This window comes from Chlorocebus sabaeus, chromosome 12 (genome assembly GCF_047675955.1).
Source record: "Chlorocebus sabaeus isolate Y175 chromosome 12, mChlSab1.0.hap1, whole genome shotgun sequence".
Lineage (NCBI taxonomy): Eukaryota > Metazoa > Chordata > Mammalia > Primates > Cercopithecidae > Chlorocebus > Chlorocebus sabaeus.
The window spans coordinates 106,497,299-106,510,077 of record NC_132915.1 but is presented as its reverse complement, the minus strand read 5'-3'; the positions used below and the strand labels follow the sequence as shown (position 1 = coordinate 106,510,077).

Sequence of the window (12,779 nt, the reverse complement as noted above, 5' to 3'; positions counted from 1 at the left end):
GAGACTGACCTGGAAGATAAGGGAGTCTAACTAGTGATACCAGCCCCTCCTGAAAGGGCAGTGGAGGCTGCAACAGGAAAGACACTGAGCGCATACCCGGCCACAGAGGACATGGGAACTGGGCTGAACTCGCAGGGAGGAGAGAGCATTCCAGCTCCCTGCAGTGGGGGCAGGGGCTGAGAACCAGGGCTGGGTTCAGACTCCAGATTGAGATTCCTGGAGATCTAAGGGCTCCTGCACCTCGGCAAGTCATGAGCAGGGTGGAGAGGCCACGCCACCGGGCGCAGCTACCCAGCAGCACGAAGAGACTTAGTCCTCCTTGCCCAGAGGGTTAAACTTTGCCTGTGCAGTGATGAATGTCACAACTTCTATCTTCCAGAACCCACCCAATGACTGCAGACAGCTTCAGGGGTCCACTGAGTAACTGAAGTTGACCGGAAGCCCCAAGATCAAGAGCCCCTGCCCTAGAGGGTGACCAATTCAGTCCTTGGTGTGTCACCTCCCCAACAGTTCCGGCCTAGGATGGAAAACCATTACAGGGGATTATAATCGCAACCTAGAACCACAGCTCTGCAAGGAACTCCCTGGCCCTCCCGCCCCACGGGGCACCCCTCAGTCTATCCTTCTGGCTATCTAGGGGTACAGGTCCTGGTTTTTTTCTTCTTTTGTTCATTCTTTCTTTTTATTAAGAGATAGGGTCTCACTCTGTAGCCCAGGCTGTAGTGCAGTGGCACTATCATAGCTCACTGCACCTCAACCTCCCAGTCTTAAGTGATCCTCCTGCCTCAGCCTCCTGAGTCGCTGGGACCATAGTTGTGCACCATCATGCCCAGTTTTTGTTTTTGTTTTTGTTTTTTTTTGAGACAGCGTCTAGCTCTGTGGCCCAGGCTGGACTAAGGTGGTGTGATCTCGGCTCACTGCAACCTCCGCCTTCCGGGTTCAAGCAATTCTCCTGCCCCAGCCTCCTGAGTAGCTGGAACTACAGGCAAGTACCACCACGCCCGGCCAATTTTTCTATTTTTAGTAGAGACTTTAGTAGAGTTTTCACCATGTTGGCCAGGCTGGTCTGGAACTCCTGACCTCAAGTTATCCACCCACCTCGGCCTCCCAAAGTGCTGGGATTACAGATGAGAGCCATCGCGCCCGGCCTATTTTTCTTTATTTTTTGTAAAGATGGGATCTCACTACGTTGCCGAGGCTGATCTTGAACTCCTGGGCTCAAGCGACCCTCCCAACTCGGCCTCCCAAAGTGCTGGGATTTCAGGACTGAGCCACCTCACCCAGCCTAATTCCTATTTCTGAGCCGCCCATAATCCAACACCATATCTGGGTCCTGCAGCCCAACCTGGGCACACAGCAGCTGAGGCCTTGGCCTCAGACCCCCAGTGGAGTGGGGACGGGGGTGCGGTGGCGGTGCCCCCAGCCCGCACTTACCCAGACGGAGGGTGATGTTGACCGAGGTGGGGTACTGCACGCCGAAGGCCATGGACGGGCTCTGCCACCAGGTGCTCTCGTCCTGGCTGTGGAAGTCGGTGAGGTAGGAGGCATTGTGGTGGCGCTGGGGGTCGGCTGCGTCGCAGCGCTGGCACTGCGCCCCCGCGCCCGCGGCGCCCACGTGGGGGCAGAAGTCCTCAGGCGGGCTGCCGCACGTGTGCGAGGCCTGGGCGAGCCGGCCGAAGGCCGCGTTCTCGAACACGGGCAGGCAGCGCTGCGGGCGCCCCGCGCCGTCGTAGCACGCGCCCATGCCCGCGCCAGACGCCCGAGGTGCCAGCAGCGCCAGCCCTAGCAGGAGCGCAGCCGCCGCCATGGTCAAGGGCACCGACGCCGAGCGCTCTGCCGGCCCCTCTCGCCTCGGGTGGGCGCGGCTCGGGTGGGCGCGGACCGCGCGCTGGCCGCCAGGACCCGCCTTCCCCGGCGGGGCGGGGAGGCTGGAGGGAGGCGCGGGCGGCGGCGGCCCCACCCCACTAAAAATACCCGGGACCGCGCCGTCCCCGGGCGCCCACCCCCACCTGCTGGACGTGCTCGGCAGTGCGCGGCTCGGGAGTCCACCCCAGGGGCGACCCGGGCTTCTTTGAGCCTCAGTTTCCTCGTCTGTGGAGTGGGGTAGGTACAGATGCAGGCTCATATCGCCATTGGGAGGCTTCAATGGCTGCTCATTAAGTAGAAACTGCTCACCAGTGCCTTGGAAGTCCTGAGATAAAAGGGGACACGAGGATCTCTACCTGATCGCTACCGTTTGCGCATCTCCTCCTAGCAATGAAGTGCGCTCTGGACAGGGTTGTGAGATGGCTCCGCGCGGCTCCTGTTGCCCTTAACCCTGAAAAGCACTCCTGCTGCCGGCTGCGCTCTGCTCTCACAGCAAAGGGATTCTAACCTGATATTTGTGACAAGGGTACCTGGTCTTATCACAAATGTCACCTCGGAGAGGCCTTCCTTGTCATCTGCCCCCAACCCCATAAATGCCCCCTTTACTCTCCATTTATTAACATTAGTAAATCGAAGGAGAGAAGTCATTCGATAAAATTTAGCAGCCAGGCCGTGCGCGGTGGCTCACGCCTGTAATCCTAGCACTTTGGGAGGTGGAGGCGGGAGGATAACTTGAGGCCAGCAGTTCGAGACCAACCTGGGCAAAATAGTGAGACCGTATCTCTACAAAAAAATACAAAAATTAGCCTGGCGTCATGGCACAAGCCTGTAGTCCCAGCTACCTGGGAAGCTGAGGTGGAAGGATCCCTTGAGCCCGGGAGGTCAGGCTGCAGTGGGCTGTACTAGTGCCATTGCACTCCAGCCTGGACAACAGAGCCAGACCCTGTCTCGAAAAAAAAGGGCAGCCATTCCCAGACAAACTCTAAGGAAAATAAAAAAAAAAAATAAATTTCCTGGCCCGGGTGATGGCTCACGCCTGTAATCGCAGCACGTTGGGAAGCTGAGGAAGGCAGATCACCTGAGGTCAGGAGTTCGAGACCAGCCTGGCCAACATGGTGAAACCCCGTCTCTACTAAAAATACAAAAATTGGCTGGGCATGGTGGTGCGTGCCTGTAATCCCAGCTACTCAGGAGGCTGAGGCGGGAGAATTGTTTGAACCTGGGGAGCAGAGGCACTCCAGCCTAGACAACAAGAGAAACTCCATCTCAAAAAAAAAAAAAAAGAAAATTTTTGGAAGCAAGATGAACTGTAGTGGGCTGGTTCACCACCAGTTATTCATACGTGATTAAAACAATACAGTTCTGGAAAGGGCTACAGAATAGACCCATGGAATAAGTTAGAGATTTCAGAACCATATCTAAGTAGAGTTAGTATATGATATCGCCACCGGTACCTAAGGTCATTGTGGAAGTTCCAGCTAATGCAATAAGCCAAACACTTAAAAGATATAAATATTTATATCTTCTATTTACCTGAACATACATCTAGAAAATCTAAAAGATTCTACTAAGACTATTAAAATTAATAAGAACTCCGTAAGATGGCTGACTACAGGATAGAGTACGAAAACTAATGCCAGCAATAGGCATTTTCTGGCTGGGCGTGGCGGCTCACGCCTGTAATCCCAGCACTTTGGGAGGCTGAGGCAGGCGGATCACCTGAGGTCAGGAGTTCGAGACCAGCCTGGGCAACATGGTGAAACCCCGTCTGTACTAAAAAAAAAAAATTTAGCCAGGCATGGTGGCACACCTGTCATCGCAGCTATTTGGAAGGCTGAGACACAAGAATCGCTTGAATCCGAGGCAGAGGTCGCAGTGAGCCGAGGTCATGCAAATGCACTCCAGCCTATGCAATAGAGCAAGACCCTGTTTTAAAAAAAAAAAAAAAAGCTGATGCCAGCAATAATGTAGAAAATGGTAGAACACCTAATAATAAATGTAGTATGAAATATGCAAGACATAAATGAACCAAATTATAAAACACCACTGAGAGACAGAAAACGTGAAGAGACCAGCATCCATATTCATGGATTTCCAACTGTTTACATATACAATTTCTCCTCAAGTTAAAACATCAGTTTAATGTAATACCAGATTGTTTTTTGATGGTGTTATGGAAGCTTCTTCATTAAAGCTTTCTCTTATGGTCAAGAACATGATTGCAGCAGACTCTTGGTGGTCCACCCAGCAACCCTGAGCTGGGCTGTGCGCCCATCCAAAGCTAATTCATCTATCAGGCACAGGAAAAGTGGCGGCCCACAGGAATTCTAGGAACCCTCAAAAGTTGTTCTCATTTATTTAAAGTCAGAAGAAAAAATGAACTTTTAGGCTGAAGAACATGTTTTAACATATGATATTACTATACCCATCTTTAGATCAATACTGTTGTTAAATATAATTTTTAAAAATGTTAGTGCCAGGCATAGTGGCTCACATCTATAATCCCAGCACATTGGGAAGTTAAGGCGGGTGGATCGCTGGAGCTCAGGAGTTTGAGGCCAGGCTGGGCAACATGGTGAGACCTCGTCTCTACTAAAAATAAAAAAAATTACCTGGGCATGGTGGCAGACGCCTGTGGTCCCAGCTACTTGGGAGGCTGACGTAGGAGAATTGCTTGAGCCCAGGGGGGGAAGGTTGCAGTGAGCCGAGATCACGCCACTGCACTCCAGCCTGGGTGACACAGGGAGGCCCTGTCTCAAAAAAAAAATTATAATTGTGGTAAAATACATATAACATATTAATAAAACGTACTATCTTAACCACTTTTAAGTTACAGTTAAATAATATTAAGTACATTCACCTTGTTGTGCAACCATCACCACCATCCATATGCAGACCTTTTTTTTTTTTTTTTCCCTGAGATGGAGTCTTGCTCTGTCACCTAGGCTAGAGTGCAGTGGTGCCATCTTGGCTCACTGCAACCTCCACCTCCCAGGTTCAAGCAATTCTCCTGCCTCAGCCTCCCTAGTAGCTGGAATTACTGGTGCCTGCCACCATGCTCAGCTAATTTTTGTATTTTATTTTGTTTTTTTTTTTTTTTTTGGTTTTTTTTTTTTTTGAGGCAGAGTCTCGCTCTGTCTCCCAGGCTGGAGTGCAGTGGCCGGATCTCAGCTCACTGCAAGCTCCGCCTCCTGGGTCCACGCCATTCTCCTGCCTCAGCCTCCCGAGTAGCTGGGACTACAGGCGCCTGCCACCTCGCCCGGCTAGCTTTTTTTTTTTTTTGTATTTTTTAGTAGAGACGGGGTTTCACCGTGTTAGCCAGGATGGTCTCGATCTCCTGACCTCGTGATCCACCCGTCTCAGCCTCCCAAAGTGCTGGGATTACAGGCTTGAGCCACTGCGCCCAGCCTAATTTTTGTATTTTAGAAGCGGGATTTCACCATGTTGGCCAGGCTGGTCTCGAACTCCTGACCTCAAATTATCCGACTGCCTCAGCCTCCCAAAGTGCTGAGATTACAAACGTGAGCCACTGCACACGGCCTCCAAAACTTTTTATCTTGCAAAACTGAAACTCTGTCCCCTTAAACAATAACTCTATAACCTTCTCCTCTCGGTAAAATAGAATTTTTAATATTTTTTAATAAATAAAGGAGCCCGCTAAGGCAAAACTGCCCAATGTCCAGGAAAGTCATAATGTGTCCATGATAATGTTAGAAATGCTTGTTCCTTGGTGCTGTAGAGAAATAGCACCTGAACATAACTGTAATTTCTTCAGCAAGGCTATTTTTACGTTCTGCAGAAAGGGTACACTCGCTGGCAGTTTTGCCACTAGAGTACACTGAACATAGGAGACGGGGTCATTTATAACCCGACACGTCTACTTGACTGCTGAGTCCAGTTTCCATTGGCTGGAACAGTTCTTCACATTCTGTATTTGTCCTGATTGGCTAGCATCTTAGAACTTTATAAAAGAGGCAAAGGCACAGGAGAATAAAGGAAGCAGGAAATAACTTGTGGAATGCTGAGAAAGGTAAAAACATTTCTAAATAAGAAAGAGGAATAAGTTATGACCTGATGCCTGCTTGGACTAGTATAAGCATGCCAGGGCAAATATTTAGGCTAAATTGTGGAAGCTAAGAACATAAAGTACGTTGATTTCTTTCTTTCTTTCTTTCTTTTTTTTTTTTTTTTTTTGAGACGGAGTCTCACTCTGTCTCCCAGGCTGGAGTGCGGTGGCGCGATCTCCACTCACTGCAAGCTCCGCCTCCCGGGTTCACGCCATTCTCCTGCCTCAGCCTCCCGAGTAGCTGGGACTACAGGCGCCCGCCACCGCGCCCGGCTAATTTTTGTATTTTTAGTAGAGACGGGGTTTCACCGTGTTAGTCAGGATGGTCTCGATCTCCTGACCTCGTGATCCGCCCATCTTGGCCTCCCAAAGTGCTGGGATTACAGATGTGAGCCACTGTGCCCGGCCACGTTGATTTCTTTATTACGGCTAGCAGATATTTAAGAATGTTAGCACAGGTCTTTGAATAAATTTTGCTTCTAAGAGAAGTTACTATTTATTCTTAATTAGATGGGGAGGAAAGTCTCTTTGAAGAGGAACCTCTACTTTACTTTTTACAGTAACACCCGGCTGGTATCACTAGAGCTAGGTGGAGTATTGGTAGCTCCCAGCATGCAGTAACAGTGCAAGCAATAAGACTTTCACCTACAGTGAACTTGACCAAGGTACAGGTGGAAGGAGACGATGGTTCATCCAATCTCTGGTGCTTGAGAGTAGGGAATAGTGATTATAGAGACTGTGGGATTGGGTGGCCCTTGCTGAATGTCACTGATGCCTTCAAGAGGGAAAATGACCAGGTCAGGGTGATCTTGGACCAATCCAAAACAAATTTAGAAAGCCAGAGGCCCTTGTCAAGAATTTAAAAAAAAAAAAAAAGACCTGACTGAGCATGGTGGCTCACACCTGTAATCCCAGCACTTCGGGATGCCCAGGCAGTCAGGTGGATCGCTTGAGATCAGGAGTTCAAGACCAGCCTGGCCAACATATGAATTCCTGTCTCTACTAAAAATACAATAAATAGCCAGGTGTGGTAGTGTGCACCTATAGTTTCAGCTACTCCAGAGGCTGAGACACAAGAATCACTTGAACCCGGGAGGCAGAGGCTGCCCTGAGCCAAGATTGTGCCACTGTACTCCCGCCTGGGTGACAGAGTGAGACTCCATCTCAAAAAACAAACAAACAAACCACACGGGGTAGACAAAGCTGAAAACCAGGCCCAGGATCTGATTGTAAGTTGCGCTGAACTCCAGAGGAGATTGATTTCCCATCCCTGGAAAGCATCCTAAATCACAGGCAGGGTCCAGATAGGGAAGGAGTGGGACCTTGAGACTTAGGGTGGGTATCTGGACAGATTCACTGAGAACCTTGAATCTCCAGACTCCTTTAATACTCTGGGCCTGAAGAAGGGATCTACTCCCCTTTTCTAGAAGATAGTGCCCACCACCCCACCACTGCTTGAAGAGTTTGCAGGAGCCTCAAATGAGGCAGGTGCCTGTAAGGTCATCCTTGCCCTTCTCCTATAAGATGGTCCTTGCCCACCTCCCCTCTTGGCCAGAGGTCCAGCAACTAGGGAAAAGTTCAGCATGGCCTGACTGGGGAAGTTCTGGACCTGCTAAGGATGCAGCAGGATTATCCCCCAAAAAAGTTTTCAGGGATTGGCTAATAGTGCTAACTTTATATATATAGTCATATGCTACATAATGATGTTTTGTTCAATGATGGACCACATAAGATTATAATGGAGCTGAAAATTTCCTATTGTCCAGTGATGTCATAGCCATCATAACGTTGTAGCATGAATACTTTATTTTATTTATTTATTTTTTTTGAAACGGAGTCTCGCTCTGTCGCCCAGGCTGGAGTGCAGTGGTGTGATCTTGGCTCACTGCAAGCTCCACCTCCCGGGTTCACGCCATTCTCCTGCCTCAGTCTCCCGAGTAGCTGGGACTACAGGTGCCCGCCAACACACCCGGCTAATTTTTTGTATTTTTAGTAGATTCGGGGTTTCACCGTGTTAGCCAGGATGGTCTCGATCTCCTGACCTCGTGATCTGCCTGTCTCGGCCTCCCAAAGTGCTGGGATTACAGGCGTGAGCCACCGCGCCCGGCCGCTATATTTTTAAATAAATTGAATATAGCCTAAGTGTACAGTGTTCATAAAGTCTACAGTAGTGTACAGTAACATCCTAGGCCTTCACATACATTTATTTATTTATTTATTTATTTATTTATTTATTTATTTAATTTATTTTTTGAGACGAAGTCTCGCTCTGTTGCCCAGGCTGGAGTGCAGTGGCCGGATCTCAGCTCACTGCAAGCTCCGCCTCCCGGGTTTATGCCATTCTCCTGCCTCAGCCTCCCGAGTAGCTGGGACTACAGGCGCCCGCCACCTTGCCCGGCTAGTTTTTTGTATTTTTAGTAGAGACGGGGTTTCACCGTGTTAGCCAGGATGGTCTCGATCTCCTGACCTCGTGATCTGCCCGTCTCGGCCTCCCAAAGTGCTGGGATTACAGGCTTGAGCCACCGCGCCCGGCCAAGGCCTTCACATTGATTCACCACTCACTCACTGACTCCCCAGAGCAATTTCCAGTCCTTCAATCTCCATTTGTGGTAAGTGTCCTATATGGGTATACCATTTTTAATCTTTTATAGCATATACATTGTTTTTTAGATAGAGTCTCACTCTGTTGCCCAGGTTGGAGTACAGTGGCACGATCTCGGCTCACTGCAACCTCTGCCTCCCAGGTTCAAGTGATGCTCCCACCTTAGCCTCCTGAGTAGCTGGGACTAAAGGCGCCATCACTCCCAGCTAAATTTTGTAGTTTTGGTAGAGACAGGGTTTCACTGTGTTGGCCAGGCTGGTCTCAAACTCCTGACCTCAAGTGATCCAATCACTTGGGCCTCCCAAAGTGCTGGGATTATAGGTGTGAGCTACCATGCCCAGCCCACATATTTTTACTGTACCCTTTCTATATTAAGAGGCACAAATACTTACCATTGTGCTAAAATTGCCTGCAGTATGCAGTTCAGTGACATTCTGTAGAGGTTTGTAGCCTAGGAACAATAGACTATGCCATGTAGCCTAGGTATACAGTAGGCTAGGTTTGTGTAAGTATGTTCTCTGATGTTCACACAATGGCAGAATCACCTGCTGACACATTTCTCCGAATGTATCCCTGTCATTAAATGATGCATGGCTGCGTATATATATATGGAGAGAGAGAGAGAGAATATGTACACACACATACATATATGTGAGAGAGGGATTAATAAATAACTTAAAACGAATTGAGAGAGGGCCAGGCATGGTGGCTCACGCCTGTAATCCTAGCACTTTGGGAGGCTGAAGCAGGCAGATCACTTGAGGTCAGGAGTTCGAGACCAGCCTGGCCAACATGGTGAAACCCTGTCTGTACTAAACATACAAAAATTAGCTGGGCGTGGTGGCACGCACCTGTAATCCCAGCTACTAGGGAGGCTGAGGCAGGAGAATCGCTTGAAGCTAGGAGGCGGAGGTTGTAGTGAGCCTATATTGTGGCACTGCACTCCAGCCTGGGTGACAGAGCCAGACTCTCCGTCTCAAAAAAATAAATAAGTAAAAAGAAATCAGTACATTGAGAGAAATTTATTTTAAGGAATTGGCTCACATGATTGTAGAAGTCAACAAGTCCCAAATCTGCAGGATAGGTCAGCAGGCTGGAGATCCGGGAAAGAGCTGAAGTTCCTGTGCCGCCTGCTGGCAGAAGTCCCTTTTGCTCAGGGAGCTCAGTCTTTTTCTACTAAGTCTTCAACTGATTAGAGGAGGCCCACCCACTTTAATGCCGCTGCTTCTCTCCAGGTGTTCTGATTTAGACATTAATCTGATCTAACAAATACCTCCACAGAAACATCTTAAATCATGTTTGGCCAAATATCTGGGTGCCGTGGCCTATCAGGTGAACACATAAAATGAACCATCACACCCTCCAAAGTAAAAGTCACACTGTCTCCATCACCGAGATGCACAATGCTTGGTGGGCCTCTTTAGGTCCTAGAAGCAGGATATTCTGCATGTAGGAACACTTCTCAGACCCACTTATCAGGGAACAGGTGAAGCTACTTGCTGCACATGCGCCTAGAGTAGGAAAGGGCTGGGCAGCAGCTCCAGGCCATACACAAGCAGCCCTGCCTCTTAGGCATGTGTGCCAGTGGGCCCGGTGGTGCTGGTGGAATCTGTGCTGGGAAAGAACCATAACTATCATGAGCCCCAGGGTTCTGGAGCAAGGCATGCCAGCCCCGCAGAGAGCTCTATGCCACTCAAAAGGCAGATCCTGGTCTGCGACCGGGCTCTTGTAGAGGCTGAGTGATGATCAAAGGAAATCAACAGACCACATGGTGGGTACTGCTATCAAGAGCTGGATGCAGTTAGACCCATGAAGTCAAGGATGCAGACCCAACAGCCAGCCTTCATGATATGGAAGCAGTAGGTCTAGGGTCAGGGATGGGTCGTCCCTAATGTGAGGGAGTTCAGGAACTGATGGCACAGACCCCCGTGTTGCCCCCCATCTCTGATGCTTCCTTCTTGGCTCATACCTATAGCCTGGGAGGAAGGTGTTCCCTATGACCAGCTGGTGGAGGAAGAAAAAATGTCAGCCTGGCTCCCAGGTAAGTCAGCTCAGTGTGCAGTTATGGGACCAGAATGGACTGCCACTGCCCTTCCAGCCACCTCTAGGGTGACGCTGGGGACAGTGGTTCCAATGGGCAGTATTTGTACACGTGGGAAAGATGCACAGGAACTCGTGGACAGTGGCAAGTGGCTTAGCAACCCATGTAGCAAGATTGGTGGCAGGGACATGTAGATGGACCTGTGGGACGGGGCCAGCTTTGTTCTGGACCCTCCAGAGCTCAGGACCATGATGTAGGGGGAGGTGATAGGGACAAAGAAGCCAGCATCCTTCCTCCCAGGCTCCACGGCAAAGCAGACCCCGCCCTGCCACCCTAATTCTCAATCAAGGACTCTGCTTGGACGAATTAAGTGGTCATCTTCTCAATTCAATCTGTGTGACACAGAAGCCATTGGCCACATGGTGTTCAGGGACAGACCTGGGCTCAGATTCTATTTCCACCACCTGTGTGGCTGTGGAGGGTAATGAAGCCTTGGTCCCCCCTCCTTCTTGGATGTCTCCCTGATATGCCCAGGTTGCCACCCTAAGAGCTACTCTTCCCAGCTGCTTTTGCCACTAGGGTCCCACATGTAGAATAGGTCCTGCCAGGCCAGGCGCAGTGACTCATGCCTGCAATCCCAGCACTTTGGGAGGCTGAGGCGGGCGGATCATCTGAGGTCGGGAGTCCAAGACCAGCCTGACCAACATGGAGAAACCCCATCTCTACTAAAAATACACAATTAGCCAGGCATGATGGTGCATGCCTGTAATTCCAGCTACTCGGGAGGCTGAGGCAGGAGAATCACATGAACCCGGGAGGCAGAGGTCACAGTAAGCTGAGATCGCGCCACGGCACTCCAACCTGGGCAACAAGAGCAAAACTCTGTCTCATAAAAAAAAAAAAAAAAGAGAGAGAGAGAGAGAGAGAATAGGTGCTGCCAGCAGGGTGTCTTTTTTTTTTTTTTTTTTTGAGACGGAGTCTCGCTCTGTCGCCCAAGCTGGAGTGCAGTGGCCGGATCTCGGCTTACTGCAAGCTCCGCCTCCCGGGTTCACGCCATTCTCCTGCCTCAGCCTCCTGAGTAGCTGGGACTACAGGCGCCCGCCACCTCGCCCAGCTAGTTTTTTGTATTTTTTAGTAGAGACGGGGTTTCACCGTGTTAGCCAGGATGGTCTCGATCTCCTGACCTCGTGATCCGCCTGTCTCGGCCTCCCAAAGTGCTGGGATTACAGGCTTGAGCCACTGCGCCCAGCCCAGCAGGGTGTCTTTACTTGAGAATTAGAAGGTGGAAGTGGGCAGAGGCCAACTTCCGCCCTTCTAGTAGATTTTTCTGGTGCAAGTGAGGTCACAGAGAAGGGAAGTTTTCAGCCTGACCTGCTTCCCATTCTCCAGCCCTGCGTGCGCTGAGAGGTCTCTGTGTGGTGGCGGTAGCAGGAGCAGTGGCTTCCTGACTCTTATTTCCAGCCCCTGGATTGCAGGCGCAGCTGTGGGTTCTCAGAGCCAACAGTGGTGGTAGCCTCAGAGGTGGTTGGTGGCAGCTTCCCTGGTGGGTCAGTTCTGCAGTGTCCCAGGTGTCAGTCCCTCTAGTCCTCCCAACCATCTCCTGAGCACTTAGTGACCTGTGTTCAATCCTTCCTGTTGGAAATACACAAGCACTTGGTGAGTGTTTGGCCCAGAGCTCAACATGGAGTAAGTGCTCCATAAACTGTTATTGCTATAATTCCCACAAGATCCTGCTCTCTATGAGCCCATGGTCTGGTCACAGAGGAAAATAGTTCATTAAAAAATAGCCTGATGGGCAGGAGTGGTGGCTCACACCTGTAATCACGACACTGGGAAGCTGAGGCTGGTGGATTGCTTGAGCCCAGGAGTTCAAGACCAGCCTGGGCAACAGAGTGGAACCCTATCTCTACAAAAAATACAAAAATTAGCCAGGCATGGTGGTGCACACCTGTAGGCCTAGCTACTCAGGAGGCTGAGGTGGGAGGATCACTTGAGCCTGCAAGGTGGAGGCTCCAGCGAGCTGTGATTGTGCCACTGCACTCCAGTCTGGGCAACAGAGTGAGATCCTGTCTCAAAAAAAGGAAGAAAAAGAAAAGAAAAGAAAAAAGGAAGGAAGAAAGGAAGGAAGGAAGGAAATAAAAGAAAAGAAAAGAAGAAGAAGAAGAAAGGAAGGAGGGAGGGAGGAGGGAAGGAAGGAAGAAAGA

At 50.1% G+C, this 12,779-nt stretch overlaps 1 protein-coding gene across 2 annotated transcripts in view; it reads right to left on the bottom strand.

Annotated features, from left to right (window-relative positions):
* LAMC3 (laminin subunit gamma 3) overlaps positions 1-1,861 on the bottom strand; it is an 88,653-nt gene extending 86,792 nt beyond the window's left edge. Inside the window, exon 1 of one of the 2 annotated variants that reach the window (XM_073022016.1) lies at positions 1,435-1,861. In XM_073022016.1, coding sequence (XP_072878117.1) covers positions 1,435-1,807 — 373 coding nt within the window. In that variant the 5' untranslated portion in view covers positions 1,808-1,861. The remainder of the gene's footprint in view (positions 1-1,434) is intronic. The other variant, XM_037994234.2, reaches the window with a different exon arrangement.
* Positions 1,862-12,779: the final 10,918 nt, after the last annotated feature.